The sequence below is a fragment of the Pelodiscus sinensis genome, chromosome 1, assembly GCF_049634645.1.
Source record: "Pelodiscus sinensis isolate JC-2024 chromosome 1, ASM4963464v1, whole genome shotgun sequence".
Lineage (NCBI taxonomy): Eukaryota > Metazoa > Chordata > Testudines > Trionychidae > Pelodiscus > Pelodiscus sinensis.
In genome coordinates this window covers 21,344,512-21,362,594 of record NC_134711.1, presented here as the reverse complement: position 1 = coordinate 21,362,594, position 18,083 = coordinate 21,344,512, and the positions used below count along the sequence as shown (strand labels likewise).

Here is an 18,083-nt window from a genome sequence, read left to right as displayed (position 1 = left end):
ACAATCATTGCAAGGGCCATCTTACCAATATAACTCTCAGATCTCTGGTGGTGGACATGTCAATATCTATGTAGCCCACCCTCAAGCTTTCTTTAAATGGGGCAACCTGCATTAGATTCCTCACCATTTCAACATTTTCATTTCAGAAGTGGAGAGTACACCAATTTCTTTTCTTATGGCAGCCCAAGTCTCTGTTCTGTACCCTAAGATGGGTTGAATGACAGTTTTATACACTCTGCCTTTTTACCTTATTAGCATCCTGTTAGCACAGAGAACTAAGGACAGCTCCCACCATTTGTCAGCAACTGATCCCAGGTATTTAAATCACTTTTCTAAGCTCTCTGCTTGGAATATCCTTTATTGTGGGACCTCCTCCCTCAGTTATCAAACCCTTAGTCTTAACAATGTCAAATCTATGTTGCCACTGTTCAAAGCTGCTTTGCTGGGTATCACAATCTTCTGCACATATTACTAAGTCGCCAGTGAACAACACATTCCAAGGCAGGCTCCCTTTGTAATGCTCTCATTTATGGCATCCTGGCCAACTGTAGACACAAAAGGGTTCAGTACTGATTCCAGAGACTGGCCATTTTGTACTGGAAATTTTCTGCCGTAGCCCCATTGTTTTCAACTTGATAAAAAGAGCTGAAGAACTTCGACTTGAAAGGAAACTATGAGAAGAAAGGGAGATAGTGAAAACAGAGTGAAAGGTGCCAGAAGACAGAGAGTTGCTGGAAATTAGAGACTAAGAAGTGTAATCCCCAAGGATATTACCTAGATTCCTTGGGCTCTGTCTTCTGGCAGTTCAGGGAGAGGCACAGTGAGTTTGCCTCGGCTCCCTCTCCCTACCAGGGACAGAGTCTGCCTGGCAACCCATACGAAGTGAGAGGCCCCTCCCAGAGAGTTTAGGGGGGGAAGGAGGAGCCATTGTTGGAGGAGTCTGGAGCCAGCTAGGGCAAGGGGAGGACTGGCTGTATGGGAGCTAGTAAGCCCCAGGCCTGCATGCAGGGTTCTCCCTGAGAACTGGCCTCTAGGGACCTGAAGGCAGGATCCCTCAGCTGGGTTTTATGTCTCCACTGTTGATTCCCAGTTTGTGGAGTTTGCTGGGAGGCTTTGCCAGCCAGGCTGAGTTGGCTCTCCAGCTCCCTGGGTGAGACCAGTCACTGCATGGTCAGCTCTGCTCTGTCTGCTGGTTCAGGGCTGCTGACTGCTGGGATAGGAGATTACAGTTTGAATTTTAGTGCAGTTGTGTGGCCTGCACATTGAGCCCTGCACCCCATTGTGGTGAGGGGAAATTCTGGGATCGAAGCAGCCTGATTCCTGCCTGAGGAGGATCCCTGCCAGAAAAGATCAGCCCCTCTGCAGTGACTGAGTCATCTCTGAACCTGAGGCTCATTCATGGAGTGTGTGAGTGCAGCATCTTTTAGTTAGTAAGTCAGGGAATGTGTTTGATGATTTTATAACCTGCTGCATATTAAGCCTATGGAGGGATTTACCACTTGTGAGTCCTTTGGGCTGTACTGGACCCAGTCAGCCTCACTGCTAAACCACTGCAGAGAAGAAATTTGTGGTCATAAGTCATCAAGGGCCCCAACAAAGTTTGCGTACCAACTAACCTTACAGTTGCTGGGCACCTGTGACCCTAAAAATAGTGTTTTACCCTGTTATGTTATATTTGTCTCCTGTTTAATATAATTGTATTTATTATAGTGTATGTGTTTGTGTTATTTTCTGGGAGTCTCCAACTATCTGGTAAGTACGTGGGGATTCCCCTGGGTTAGAATTTTCCTCCCAAGCTGCCCTGGTTACCCTGCCAGGAAGGAGTGAGGGGGGGTGGAGGCACCGCCAAATAAATCCATCGGAAAAAATAAAGTTGAGTGGGTGGCGGGATCCAGAAGAACCCAGACCTGTCCATCAAAACCTGTAAGGAGATTGGCATTAAAAAGGTAACCAGGTGGAGAGGGGGCACTACAGAAGGAAGGAAGGAGGTAGAAAGGGAAGTCAGCAGGCAAGATGGGAGATCCAGAGAGAGAAAGATTCAGATCAGACAAAGGGATTCAAGAAGTCAGAACATTAAAATGGACAAGAGCAACAAATGAAGATATTCCAAATATTGTACAAGATGCCTTTAAGGAAGTTACTCAAAGAATTACTTGAACTATATTCAGTGAAACTAGGAATTTATTTGACTCATTAAATTCATTTTACTTAGAACATAAAACAATTGTTTTATTGGAATGATTTTCTGTCAAGTTCTTATAGTAAAAAGGCTAATGAATAACCCACTGTGTTACAAATCTCTCATCCCCCACAATAATCTACATCAGCAATCACTGCTAACAAAGGAGGTCAGGGGAACATCTATTTTCAGGAAAGCTATTATCATGACATAGTTATTCAGTAGAATTTAAACATTAAAACATAAACAGAAATGGAATTTTAAACAAACAAATTGCACATTGCTCAGAGCCAAATGTCTCTAAATCCAGGCAACTATTAATGTTATGAGATATACTTTTAGTCTCTTGAATTATTCCAAACTATCTGCATTCGAGATTGCAAATGCTCGCCACTGGGGTCCACGCATGGTGAAAGTAACTTAAAAGTCTTACTGCTACAAGGGCCCAGAAGGGCCGGGCCTTGGGCGGAGGGGGCAGGGCAGAAGATTCTGGTAACAATGTAAAGGGCCTAGGCTCTGGATGCTCTCACTACTGTGGCTATGGTGGCTGGGAGCCCCAGGCCCTTTTAAATTACTGGGCTCTGAAAAAGCTGCTCCCTCTTGTCGGTGGCCCTGCTGTATGGTCCTTAAACCACTGCAGCACTTTAATATTGGGTGTGTATTGGCCTTTACCAGTAGCCACTTTGTTACGAGTATACCCTACCAGCCCCTACTGGCCCATTTTCACCTCTGGATGCTCATCAAACAAAAAAAGAAAGAAAATGTTCTGTTCTGGTGTGAAGAGATTCTGAATAAAACTGTTTGACTCCTGAACCATTACATATCTCTATTATTAAACAACCATATGCGTACAATAAAAGCAATAAAAGAGCTAAAACAACTACCCAGGGCAGGAAGCAGAGGGTTTATGGCAGAACCTTAAGACCCCAGTTGAGATCAGGACTTCTTTTTTTCTAAACACTGTATGAACACAAATCAAGAGACAGTACCAACCTTGATATAATTTGTTCTCCCACTCTGCTTAGTGAGTGTAAATTGGTGGTGAGGTTATTAATTATTTATTATTATTAGCTTATAGCAGTATTTTATAGCTTATTAGCAGTAGATCTCAAAGCACTTTACACACAAAGTAAGTATCATTATCATTAATTAATAAACAGGAAAACTGAGGCATACAGAGATCTAACCAGGTGAGTGGCAAATTTAGGATTAGTACCCTGGAGTCCTACAACCCAATCCAGTTCTCTAGACAGTAGGCCACAAAAATGGGAGCAGGTGACAAATTATATGGTGATCCTCAAACACCATTGCAGCTTCTATGCAATGCCAAGGTCAACATAATTTAACACAAGTCTTAATTCCAGTCCCTATCTTGCCTAGGATCAAGGAAATGAAAAGGTGGTTTAGAGAGATATTTCCTCCACCACGACAATCTTCAACTGTACCAGCTGTGACCCTGGAGCAACTGCGGTTTCAGCCCAGAAATTTAGAGAATTTCCACTGTGATTTTTTTCTGCTTCCCAAGACATTGCCACTATAAGAACAAGTACCAGCTATGTCTCTAGAATCTAAATCTAGAGAATATTATCGGGTATCTAAATAGTGCCTGAGGTCATTCATACTGCTCTGAGAACTCCTTCAGAATTGGAAACCTAGCACTAAGGCTTGTTTAACAATTCAAACAGTGTGAAATAGCCAGAAGGTGTGATTTCTTTAGATTAATAAAGAATAACCCAAAGGACTCTAGAGTCAAAGCACAGCGAAAGAAACAGTCAAAGCTTCAGTGCTCCATCTCATCAGACTTTTGACAGTACATCCTGAGAGAGACTATTTTATCTTCAAAGTGACAGTCTGCGTTTTGTTCACTGAACCAGAAATCTTGTGCAGAGCCAACACTGCGGTTATGTTACCAGTATTGAATACAATTTAAATACTGGCAAGATGATACTGACCCTCAGAAGGCATGGTATCTTTCAAGAGTATATATAGATTGCCTTCTATCAAAAGAGACATCTTTATGAATAATTAAAATCTGTACATGCCAACATTGTCTCTGGTGAAATTCTACGGACTTTAGTGGACTTGCACAAGGTATGAAATTGGCCCAATATATCCACTTACATTTAGTATTTTAGGGCTCCCAAATGTGATTTATGTACAGTTACAGATAGAACAAAGTCAAGAGAGATATTTGACTAAACACACTATTATGTCAAATCACAGAGCATCTACCACTCTGTTAACTCTTTTAACCCTTGTGCAGATTTTGCATCCATCCTTTTTTCTCTCTCAATAATTTCTGAATGTTTATGCTCCCCATTCTAAAATTCTTTTTTTGTGTGTGTCTTTTTTTTTTTGGCCTTGTCACTCTCATTATTCTTCTTCAGAAATCCCCCTTTTGGGTGAGTGCAGCATCCTACTGGCAGTTCACCATGCTGCCACATGGGAGAGCCATGTGTACAGGCCCTAAAAGAGTAGAATAATTGTGAAACACAGTATATTATGTTCTGGCATGTGGTATTATTGAGGCAATTCTCAACCACATTTGTCAGTAAATAATATAAAATAAACAATGGTTACTGACTGGAGCTCATTAATTTAGAAACAACTTTGAGCTGAATTTTATAGCACCACTACAGCTTAGTTCATAGATGCCTATACAATTAATGAGATTGTTTTAAGAACTTTGGCCCAGTTTCAGTTAGGCAATTAAAGCAAATGCCTAATTTAAAGATAAAATCAATGAGTGAAAGGAGTACTCCCATGCTTAAAGTTAGTCATCTACTTAACTACTTTAATGAACTAGGGCCTGAGCAAGGGCAAACAGAGACATTCTCTAAAATTCCCAGTTGTAATTATCTGCCCTACTATTTGAAAAAGAGTAATTTCTAATAATCAGAATTTAACAATCAACAACATCACTCAGCCCCTGTTCAACATAAAACTTAAGTGTGCTCATTCCTTTGGACTGATAAATGATGCTGATCATAATTATGCCAAAGAGGACATATTACAAAGCTTATTTCAATTCCACTAACTCTGGGAGAGTAGAGAAAGTTTGAAAGGTCTTGTTCCTCACTTTCAACAGCTGTGGGTGAAGATGTTTAACGGTTAGAGCCCATATAGTTAGGTATTTCTAGTATATCCATCATAGAGTAACCCAAATGCCAAATACAGAATTAATTGTACAACTAATTATCCACAGCACAGCATCTCTTTCACTCACTCCATGGTTTAGCTGCTTCTACTTCTACTTCTGCAGACCTTCTCTTCCTCTTCCTCATCATTCCAGTTTCTGTTATCATGGGAAGGCTCGTGAGAAAAGGGATGTGATCTGTAGATGACCACGTCCAGGCTCAACCTTATTTCTTCCTATATGTTGGTCTACCACTGGCCCCTTCGACTAAGAACACACTGAAAGTTCTACTCTGGTCTTCATCACTGGATGGGTCTCCACTGACTACAATGATCTTTAAGGTTGTTAGGACCTAAACTACTAGCAGCCTGACAGATGTGACTAGGACCATGAATTTGACCCAGAATCAAATACAAGAATGGGTGTAATATGTTTGCTCCATCATTTTCTTTATAAGGCAAGTTTTTGTGTATGTGTATGTGATTTTTTCATGTGGACTTCACCTTATTTCCCAGTGTAATGACCTGCAAGTATTTTGAATTTGGAGGTGATGAAAACACAATTCAGGATGTTTGGGTGCTGTTCTAGTCCTTTCCTGTAATTTCTAATCACAATTTTTGTATTTCCCAAAGGTATCTTCTGCTTTATGCAAGTTGCCATCAACACATTTCTAGGTTTATAATCAATAAAACACAGCACCAACTGTCAAAGGTAAACCAACACACTATGCTAGACCATCCTAAAACTGCTGTATGGGTTGTCTCATTTAATGAATAATGGATCACAAGTACAAGTCTATTTGGAAATTCTCCAGCAGGTCATTCTCTTGCCCTCAATGACAATACTACTGGGATAACAAGATACAGCCAACGATGTCACTGAGATCAAAGCAGTCTTAAATAATGTTGACTTCTGTATATTGAGTTAGAACATCAGCTTCTGGAAACAATGAACTATCACTTAACAAGAAATTCACCTATTTCAGGGCATCAGATGTTTCATAAACAAACAACTCAGTGTCTCCAATGAAACCTGTTAAATATATACCCGGACACATTGCAGGGGGTGATTTCTCTAAAAAAATATATAAATGTCATGAAAAACAAGGCCTCAGAATTGAATATCTCTGGTTAATATGTGGCAAGACTATGCTCTGCATTCTTCACAGACTTGCCAACAGGAGGGCAACAGGAGCAGTTGCCCCGGGGACTGGCAATTCAAAGCGGCCTGGGGCAGTGGCAGTGGTCAGAGCTCTGAGCCCTTTAAATAGCTGCTGGAGCACTATGCTACACATTCTGGGCAGTGCTACAGGCTGAGCTGGTTGGTAGCGCTGCACTCCAGACAGCGCTGGGGGCTGCCTGTGAGTTAGCATGATGCACACTGGTTGGTGCTAAGTGCTGACTGCTCCTGCCCCTTCTACTGGAAGCTCCACCCCCCCGGGGGCAGGAGCTACCCCTCCCCCACCTTGCCAAGGAGCCTGTATAGGCTGTCTGCGCCCCAATTGTACAAGAGGCAGAATAAGCCTTGCTTGCCATGAGACAGTAGCAATGGATAAGGAATAGATATGTCAGCTCTCCAACAGAACTTACTTCTCACCATCCTGGCTCATCACTGATGCCTGCCTCAATCACCTGCTCCCATAAGGCTGTGTCTACAGTACAGGCCTCTGCCAGCCAAGCTATGTGAGTCAAGGATATGAAGAGGTACTGACATAGCTAGAAGCCCCTACTCTTTCCCGATGAAGTATGCCAGTATACAGGAGACCTTCCTGTCTGGGCCTAGGGGCAGGAAGTGGAGGGGCTGGGAGCTGTGAGGAACTCACCGGAGCTGCCAAGAGTTTCTGGATTGAGAACTAGGGAATGGACTAGATTCGTGATTTTTACCCCTATGGAGTTACTCTAGGCAAGCAAGGGGTTATGAGGTGTTGAAAATTGCTATTACAATCTAAAGCAAAGAAAATCTCACTCCTACAAAATAATTTTCTGCTAACTTCTCAAACACACAAGTAAATAAACTGCACAGGCTTAGAATTGTTATCAGTCATACATCCTGTACTCTTATCTCGATAGCAAATGTAAAAAAATTATGAAAATCTGATTTTGAATAAGGGTTCCCGAACCTCAAAATTTGAGGAACACTGCACTAGGTGATCTGGGAGATGGATAAAAATATCTAATAGGAGTATTCCATCACTAATTTATGATGATGATGTAATTTCCTTCATACACTTCAAAGATATTTAAATAGTATATAAAATTACTGACAACAGATTCATAAAGGACCTGATCCAAAGCGTTCTGAAGTGAATGGCTCAGAAAGGTAACTGTGTTACTCTGAAACTGAAAAAAAAAAATTAAAAAATAACAAATAGTCCTGCAGCACCATAGGGTATGTCTACACTACAAAGTTAATTCGAACTAACAGTCATTAGTTCAAATGAACTTTAATAGGGGTTACACATGCAAACCGCTATTTCGAATTTAATTCAAAATAGCGGCGCGCTTAATTCGAACTAGGAAAACCTCATTCTACGAGGAGTAACGCTTAGTTCGAATTAAGTAGTTCGAATTAAGGGCTGTGTAGCCACTTAATTCGAACTAGTTGGAGGCTAGCCCTTCCCAGGTTGCCCTGGTGGCCACTCTGGGCCAAACCAAGGAAACTCTTCTGCCCCCCTCCGGGTCCCGGAGCCCTTAAAGGGGCACAGTGTGCCCACGGTGCCCGTGCCAGTTGCAAGCTTGCCAGCATCCAGCCAGCAGACCCTGCACCTGACACGGGATGAGCCAGCCACCCGCTGCTACCCAGCCCTCCACCTCATCCCAGGACCAGGCTGGTGGCTCATAGGAGCCTGCCCGGGGCCACAAAAGGCAGGCGCCTGCCTGGTCTAGTGAGGAGATCGCGGACCTCATCGAGGTTTGGGGGGAGGCTTCCAGCGTCCACAACCTCCACACTAGGCACAGGAAGACAGCCATCTACAGCCGCATGGCTGCCAGCCTTGCCACCAGAGGCCACATGCGGACCCGGAGAGGTTTGCATGAAAATCAAGTTGGTCCAGTGAGACTCCCGACCCTGAGCTTAGAACATAAGAACAGCCATACTGGGTCAGACGAAAGGTCCCTGTAGCCCCGTAGCCTGTCTGCCGAGAGCGGCCAGCACCAGGTACCCTGGAGGGGGTGGACCGAAGACAGTGACCAAGCCATTTGTCTCGTGCCATCCATCTCCAGCCTTCCACAAACAGAGGCCAGGGACACCATTTCTACCCCCTGGCTAATACCACTCCATGGAAACAACCTCCATGAATTTATCTAACTTCTCTTTAAACTCTGTTATAGTTCTAGCCTTCACAGCCTCCTCTGGCAAGGAGTTCCACAAGTTGACTATGTGCTGTGAAGAACTTTCTTTTATTAGTTTTAAACCTTCTACCCATTAATTTCTTTTGGTGTCCTCTAGTCCTGATAATATGGGAACTAATGAATAACGTTTCTTTATTCACCCTCTCCACACCACTCATGATTTTATATACCTCTATCATATCCCCCCTCAGTCTCCACTTTTTCAAACTGGAAAGTCCCCGTCGCTTTAGCCTCTCTTCCTACAGGACTTATTCCAAACCCCTAATCATTTTAGTTGCCCTTTTCTTAACCCTTTCCAAGGCCAAAATATCTTTTTTGAGGTGAGGAGACCACATCTGTACATAGTACTCAAGATGTGGGCGTACCATAGTTTTATATTTCCCCTCCTCCTCCTTTCCCTGTTTTTCGCCTTCCAGCTATCTCCTCCCAGGTTTCCCCCTCCCCTCTCCCACCCTCTCTCTTCCCCTCTCCCACTTCTTTTTCCCAATCTCCCCAGAGTTTAATCCCCCCCCCCGTTTTGTTAAATAAAGAGAGTTTCTATTTTTGACCGCATATGTCCTTTATTTTTTACATCAGGAAGCGGGGGGTAGGGAGGGGTAAGTGGAAGGAGGTGAGGGAGGAATGGGGCATGAGCCCATGAAAGGGAGGACTGGGGTGGTTCTGCAGGCTCCCCAGGGTGGAAGCTCTTCTGCAGGACCTCCTGGATCCAGACAGCCCCCTGATGGACCTCTCGGATGGCAGCCTGCAACAAGTGCAGCTGGGCTGATGGCCGAGTGCTGTGATGTGCTGAGTGTGGACACTCAGGGCACTCCAAGACAGGACTGTTTTGCTGTCCCTCATCGAGGTAGACAAGCAAGCAGGGAACCCTGAGAACTGTCTGCCTGGGGTAGGGGCCAGGGTCCCTTTAAGCATGGAGCTCAGTTAGCCTCAGGCAGCGGCTCCACACTCTAAGTCCTAACCTGATGCCCTGCAGGCACTGGTTCCAGCCAGCCTTAACTTTGGTTCAGGGTCCACTCAGTGTGGACATCCTATTTCGAATTAGCAAAACGCTAATTCAAATTAGTTTTTGCATCTAGATGCATTATTTTGAATTAGCTTATTTGAATTAGTTCGTTCAAATTAGCGCTGTAGTGTAGACATACCCTTATTGAGTAACAAAAAATGTAGATGGTATCATTGACCGCAATGGTCTCTGGATCAGTTTCAGAACCATCTGAATCATTTTTATCAGTATTTTCGATGTGGTGGGACTGATCTGTAATACAAAGGAAAATGATTTGGAACAAATGTGATAAAATACACAAAGCCTAACTTTAATGAGCATAGGTGTATGAAGAGTACAGCTGTTCTTACACATTTAATCAACATTTAATGAACCATGCACAATTCTACATTTAGATTCAAAACATTTTTGTCTGAAAAGGAATAAAAAATTAACCTTATGTATTGAAGCAGCCTTTGGAAAATATTTTCTTTTTGAGTGCTAAAAAGAATGTTTTCATTATGAGCCATAAAATTAAAGCTATCTAGCTTTTGGAAATAGAGTTTTGATTTATTTAGACAGTAAGAATTGCCATGTTGGTCAGGGATATCCAATCCTACTTTATTATTAAATTTCATATGCAATATAAAATTATGATAGTTACACAAGCTGCGATAAAGTGCTCTAGTTTTCATTATGGATGTCAGATCGAACATTCTCATGTAACAAAATATTACATCAGAGCAAGCTGGGGCCAAGAATGTAAGGCTAGGAGTCAGAAAAAGAAAAAAGGAAGTATAGTCTCATAACTGGCTATCTATGATTATCTTCTAAACCTGGTGTTTTATTTTCTGACTACTCCAAATATAACACTATTCATGCAGCAAAAATTGGAAGTAAATTCACATCTTCTTGCAGAAACTGAAGGAAGGTTTCACCACTTCATCCATCAATTATGCAAAGCATAACTAGACAAAACAGAGAATAGTATTGTGATTCTTCACCTTTAAGACAGGGATGGGCCACCAGGAATGGTGAGTAGGCTGCATGAGTGGCTCTCCTTCACCTCAGTGGTCCACAGCAGTCTGCAGCCCACTCGGGTTCCACCTGTGGTCCCATGACATCCCCCTCCCCCATTGACCCTTTCTCCCCCATGATCCCCTCACGCATGGAACCACCAGAGCCCCACACTTCTTAATCCTTCCTTTGCCAGCACTTTTGGAGCATGTGGATCACCTGATTCAAACTCTGTCCCCACTTCTTTCCTTCACTCCCAGAGCCGGAATGCCACAAACAGCTGATCCGTGGTATTCCAGCTCTGGGAGAGAGAGGGAGGAGCAGAGATGGAGCACAAATCAGGCGATTTGTGGCTCCTGCGAAAGTGCTGGGAGGGAGAGGGGAGGAGCAGGAAGTGCAGGGCTCTGGTGCCCAGTGCACGAGAGGTGCACAGTGCAGAGGGCAGCCAAGTGGTCCGCAGTCCACAGGTGGAGCCCCAGTGGGCTGCCTGTGGCTGTGGACTGCAGGTTGCCCACCACTGTTATAGAGGAGGAGTGTCACAGCCTCCAGTAGTTGTAAGTCACAGGGGTCAGAGTGTCAAACAACTATCATCTGATTAAGTGGATTTTACCCAAGAAAGCTCATGATACTATATATATTTTTGTTATTCTCTGGGGTGCCACAGGACTACTTGTTGTTTTTAAAGTTACAGACTAACACAACTACCCCTCTGAGACTTTTTTTGCATGGACTTAAGATACCTTAAATACATAGGGTCAGCTTAATGTAAATCTGTGTTGCTCTACTGAAAACAATTTAGCAACTGGGAATCGGGCCTGTCTTAAAAAGCCAGAAAGGTAAATCATAGCTCACTGAACAATAGCATAGCAGATGCTGAGACTAAATACAGTGGTAGTCAAACTCTGGTAACTTAAGGCAAATCTAGAATTAGTGGTATTGAAACGGGGACATTTCTCAGTAGGGATAAAGATAAAAGCACAAGAGCAGGGGAGTTAAACTGAAGAAAGTGGCCACAGAAAGAGATTGAACAGTTCAATACTACCACCATTGTATTGCAAGAAAGGACAAGCAAAGTGAGTCCCAGAAAATTTACTGCATGGGGCCAGAGACGTCGATGGGAGGGAGGGGGAGTCAAAGAGCAAAGCTGATGTTTGCCTTCTCCCAAATTAGAAGGCCACAACCCCAGCAATTCAGGTCATAGGGAATGCCAGTACTGACAAGCTCAGAAAAAACGTTAGAAGCTCCCACATCCGCAAGTTATTCCATTATCTTCTGCTACTGTCCGTGTGTGTTACTGGAAGGGAGCATACAGCCACTACTATCAATAAGTCAACTAGCTCTGGGTATGGTCACTTATCAACCCAATGAATTCGGCTGGGCCCTTCCTGAGTGACTGTTCTCAGACTGGACAGAAGGGCGAATGGTTCCCCATTTAAGCTTGGAAACAACAGGGCTGTGTCTACACTGGCATCCCTTCCGGAAAAGGGATGCTAATGTAGCACTTTGGAATAGGCAAATCCGCGGGGGATTTAAATATCCCCCGCGGTATTTGCATTAACATGGCTGCCGCTTTTTTCCGGCTTGGGGATAAGCCAGAGAAAAGCGCCAGTCTAGACGTGATTCTCCGGAAAATAAAGCCTTTTCCGGAGGATCTCTTATTCCTACTTGAAAGAATAAGAGATCCTCCGGAAAAGGCTTTATTTTCCAGAGAATCACGTCTAGACTGGCGCTTTTCTCCGGCTTATCTCCAAGCTGGAAAAAAGCAGCAGCCATGTTAACGCAAATATCGCAGGGGATATTTAAATCCCCCGCATATTGGCCTATTCCAAAGTGCTTCATTAGCATCCCTTTTCCGGAAGGGATGCCAGTGTAGACACAGCCCAGCAGTAATAGTAACTGCTCCTTCCATTCCATACTCACAGCCTGCTCTAGCTCTGGACCTAGTCATTGCCTTCTACTCCCAACTCCTGTCTCCAAACATTGGTTTGTCCCCCTACCATGATTCCAGCTGTGCCATTTGCTTCTTTGCCAGTTCCTGACTACTGGCTTGTCTCCTGCCTACAACTCTAATTCTTCCTGCTGATTCTGCTCCAACCATTATACTAGACTCCTGTTATACCTACTAGGTTTCACCGCCTGCTCCCCAATGTGGTACAAGTATAAAATATAATGGAAGTGAAGACCAGAACCTCAAGGATCAATGGACAAGGAAAATGTTTTTTTCCCTTCATTTGGAATTTTCTTACTAATTTAACTAGCAGAAGTACCTGAATGGCATTAAAAACAAAGATCACAGGCACTATGGCAATTGGCTATGCACAATGGTACTATATATTTGACCTCGATATTGCTCACATTCATGATGGCCTGATGACCAGAGTGGCAGAAAATGGAAAAATATCAGACTGATTTCTGGTGATCAATGGCACCAAACAAGGTTGCATACTGACTCCCATGCTCTTTTTCCATCTCTCTCTTTTTTTTTTTTTTTTTGGCTATGCTTATCGAAGCATTTCATGACATTGACAGTGGAGTATTTATCCAGTTCCATATGAAGGGGAAGCTATTCAATCTGTAATGCTTCTGTGCCCACATGAAAGGTGGCAGATTTACTCATTAAGGAGCTTTCATTTGTTGATGAATGTGCATTGGTTACTCACTCAATTAATGGCATTCCGTTTATAACTGATCACTTGGCTTGTGCAATCATTTTGTTTTCACAATCAGCCTAAAGAAAACTGAAGTACTGTACCAACTTGTGCCAAGGGATGTGTATGTCTACCCCATTATTAAGATCAACAACACTGCTATGAAGTCCGTGAAGAAGTTTTGCTACCTAGGGAGTTTGCTGTTACAAAAAGCCACAGCTGATGATAAGATTACCCATTTCGTAGCCAAGGCCAGCTCAGCACACTGAATGCTGTCATACTGCCTATGCAGAAAAAAGCACTAAACTACCCATCTATCAGTCAATTGTGCTTACAATGTTTTTATATGAGATGTGGACAACATATTGCCACCACATTAGGAACCTTGCTCAGTTCCATATACATATGGTTTCAGTCAGTTTGCGCGGTCAAATGGTGGGATAAGTTTCCCAGTATTAAATCTTTCATTGTTGTCCAAGGCCTGGCATTCCAGGAATGCTCATGAAAGTTCAACTGAATTGGTCTGGGTATTTTGTTTGTATGGCCTACTTTAAGATAGAAAATGGTCAGATATTTTGTATGGCCTACTAGAAGATATCTTATTGTCAGATAAAGCAAGACATCATGGTGACAAGTACAGAAAATATAAACATACTCTGAAGACAAAACTGAACACATATCAGGTTGACCCAGCAAGTGGAAAGCACAGTCCATGATAGGGCAAGGAAGCAACAGATTTTTCATGTCACTATGAACCACTCTGACAAGATATCATCTTATCTGAAAAACATGAGCAGCACAAAGTAAAGATACAACTACCTGCAATTGTCATGGACAATACTGTTTGTCTCACATGGAATTGTATTTGCAATTCTTGCATTGCTCTGATTTAATATACATGTGCTCATCAGTAGCCTATCTGGAATCAATATGAGATTCCACCCTCATCGCTGCCTGAGTGAACATATGTGACTTTTATAAGTTTCTTTCCCTAGTGCAATCATAACTCTCAATCTGCTAAGGCCCATATGTAGGATACAAATAACAAAAAAACCAAAATAGGGGGAACAAAAGAATTATTTGTGAAGGAAACCTAAAATGCCTTGGGATTCATGTATTTAGTGTAAATAATTATTTTCCATTATGTCATTTTTATTATTCTTTATTTATGCTGTAAGTAATTTTCAACAATGAAAGTGAAGGGACACCAAATTTTGGTGGATGGTAGAGTAACTCTGAAACTGACACGAGGGATATTTGATAGGTCTGAGCACAACACATGGATAGCCTTATCTGACTTGTGGGTATTGTGGCAGACCCAGACCAGCCGTCTGTCGTTCACTAGTGGAAGGAATACATGCTGGACCTTGGGTAAGCAGCTTTCTTTTCCCTGAGTAAAAAAAGGCCAAAGCCTAAGTCAAAGCATAGTCAGGCAGGCACCTGGGGTCATTCGGAACTTGCTAGAAGCCACAAGTAGCCAATTAAGGCCTGTGGTGTCATTTTAAAAGGGCTCCTCCCAGGCTAAGAAGGGGGAAGGAAAAGAGTGAAGGACCGGAAGGAGGAGGTGCTGTTTGCAGGAGCTGTGTAGGTGTGAGCAGAGGACTGACAAGCAGGTACCAAAGCAAAAGTACTAGGAGGGATTGTTTGAGGAAGTGGCCCAGGGAAAAGCTCCCAGAGTGAGAGTGGCAGTAACCCTGTTACCGCTGGCTCCAGGTTCCTGAGCCTGGGTTCCCTCCAACTGCCTCACAACATCTCAACCTCTGCCCCGATAAGGGAGATCAGGACTCCAGAGAGGGGAGTTTACCCTAAACCTGTGAACTAGTCTATAATAAGTATGGCTCAGTAAGATGTGGCTCCTGCCCCTAGTAAAGAGAAAGAGGCCACGTGGAGGCTAACACTATCTGCCAGTAGCGTGAGACCCACGGGAATAGCTGGAGCTTTGCCAGAGCTAGTGTCAGAGTGGGATATTTCACAGCATGGAGGAAAAAAGACGGTGAAGGAAAAAACAAAAAACAAAATAAACAAATAAAAAGAAAAAAAAACCCAAGCCCCACACCAAAAAGCACGTGCTCTAGGCTGTTGGATTTTTTTTTCTGCTTAATTGTGTTAGAGGCTCTGACCACAATGGAGGACTTAGTGAAAGCACTGGTACAGTCCACAGCAGCCCAACAAGAGCCCACACTACAAGGGGTTGGCACTACAAGAGGCGACACGCCTACAGCAGGAGACCAACCAGCTATTAATAAATCAAGTGGCTTCTGACAGGGGCCTACTCAGAGAGGTAGTAGACTAGATAAAGACCCTTACTTGGACTTTGGGGACCAAAATCCAGAGGGCCACAAGCTGTCTACCAAAGTGATGTCAGAGGATGACGTAGAGGCATATCTCCTCATGTTTGAAAGAACTGTTCAGCCGGAGGCCTGGCCCCAGGAACAATGGGCCAGAATACACACCCCGTTTCTCTGCGATAAGGCCCAGAAGGCTTACTATGATTTGCCAGCGGAGGACACTGCTAATTACTGTATTCCCAGCTAAAAGAAGAGATCCTGGCCCAATTCCTTCCACTAGTGACAGCAGCAGTACGGGCCAAGAAGTTTCATGAGTGGAAATACCAAGAAGATAAATTACTGAGGCTACATCTACACTTCAGGTATTTGTCGGCAGAGAGTATGCTAATGAAGCACTCATTAGCATTTGTTATGCTGTCATTTGCATATCTCTGCTGATGCTTTTTGTGCAAGAGGTTTTTGCGTAAAAACAAGCAGTGTAGACAGGGCTGTTTTGCGCAAAACCCCTCTTTTGCGCAAGATCCCTTATGCCTCAAAAAAGTAAATTGCCACATTTGTTTCAGTGGGTGTGCTGCCTGAGTAATGAAGTAGTTGAAAAACTGAAATGTTCAAATGGCTGATGAAAAATGTAATAATAATTGCATGCTTCTATCCAATTTCCAACCAATACTACTGAGGGCTAGTGAAATGATCATTCACTTCACTTAGCAACTGAAGTCAATTTACACTAGATGTGGATCTTGCCCATTATTTTTCTAGAAGGCTGTTCCTGTTCATTTATTACTTAAAGCTGAACCTGAACTTTGATGGTGATTTGATAGAGGAACAAACTTTTCCAATTTCGAACAGAAATTCTTGACCTAGAGAAAATCAAGCAGAGACTGCATTGTGTACAGAAATAAAATGTAAAAGCCCCCAATTTAGGAAAATATTCCTATTCATTAAAGCACTTTTGACCTGAAAAGCAAATAAATACTCAGGAGGACACCCTACAGAATCTATTCTAAAATTAACCAAACAGATATGATCTGCCAGTAAAAGAAAGAGGAGAAAACAGATATAATTCTAACCTATTAACTATGGATGAGTCCCAGGCAGCAACTGCTACCTTAGATTAAAGATAACGAGAACGATTTCACTGCAGGTAAAAATGGTGGAGAGACATTTAAAAGCTCTTATGGAAAAATATTCATGTCAACTTGAAGTTAATGTACCTTAGATTAAAGTCTAAAAATGTCTGAGAACTACTTTCTTTGTCTGTAACGGGAAAATCTCCTTAGAGACGGGTGACAATTGGTGAGGACATGGAAACTGTAAAAACTTACCAATAACACTTACTCAAACACATTTTATTTTTTGAGTCTCAGAGGAGTAGATGTATTGGTTTGTAACTTTGAAAAACAATTTCCACAGGAAATTCAACAATTTCCACCCCACCATCCACCTTAGCCTGGACCAGTCCACACAGGAGGTCCTCTTCCTTGACACTACAGTACAATTACATGATGGCCACATTAACACCACCCTATACCAGAAACCTACTGACCTCTATTCTTACCTACATTCCTTTAGTTTCCATCCAGGACATATCAGTTGATCAATTGTTTACAGCTAGGCCCTAAGATACAACCAGATTTGTTCCAATCCCACAGACAGAGACAAACACCTTCAAGATCTTTATCAGGCATCCTTAAAACTTAAATACTCACCTGGAAAGTGAAGAAACAGACTGACAGAGCCAGGGGAGTACCCAGGAATCTGCTTCTTCAAGACAGACCCAACTAGGAAAATAAGAAAACACCACTAGTCATCACCTACAGCCCCTCGCTTAAACCCATCCAGTGCATCACTGAAAATCTACAACCTATTCTGGAAAATGATCCCTCACTCTCACAGGCCTTGGGGGACAGGCCAGTCCTCGCCTACAGACAATCACCTAAACTGAAGCAAATTCTTTCCAGCAGCCACACATCACACCTCAGACATATGTATTCCTGCAATAAACCCTGTTACCAAAACTGTCCACACATCTATACAAGCGACACCATCACAGGACCTAACCACAACATCAGAGACTCATACAACTACATATCCTTTAACTAAGGTGCTACACAACTACTCATTTTTATTTTTTGAGAAACTCACAAGTAAAGTAGTTAGTTCTCACTGGACCCTTCCAGCCATTTATTTTTATTTTTTTAACTGAAGCATCAATGTTGTATTATCAATTCCAGTCTGTCAGGTTCTGTTTCTAATATACAAGAACTTTCCAGCCCACCTTAAGAAGTTAACTCTCTTGTTTAAATCTCTTTTTAAATGGTTCTCAGGTATAACACGGGAGGGCAATTCCTGCAGGCTACAGTACTCTGTTTTCAAATCAATTTCACAAGGAGCAGATGACTGTTCTGATACCTAGAGCTTTCATCAAAAATCTGAACTTTGGAGGTACATGAGGAGCAAAGAAGCCTGATTCCATTATTTTT

The 18,083-nt window shown here is 42.8% G+C and overlaps 1 protein-coding gene across 16 annotated transcripts in view; it reads right to left on the bottom strand.

Moving 5' to 3' along the window:
* MAGI2 (membrane associated guanylate kinase, WW and PDZ domain containing 2) overlaps nt 1-18,083 on the bottom strand; it is a 1,141,222-nt gene that overhangs the window by 1,057,390 nt on the left and 65,749 nt on the right. For 11 of the 16 annotated variants that reach the window (XM_075926597.1, XM_075926590.1, XM_075926502.1 and 8 more), the window contains exon 2: nt 17,310-17,381. The exons of the other annotated variants lie outside the window; for them this stretch is intronic. In XM_075926597.1, the coding sequence (XP_075782712.1) occupies nt 17,310-17,381 (72 nt within the window). The remainder of the gene's footprint in view (nt 1-17,309; nt 17,382-18,083) is intronic. 16 annotated transcript variants of the gene reach the window in all.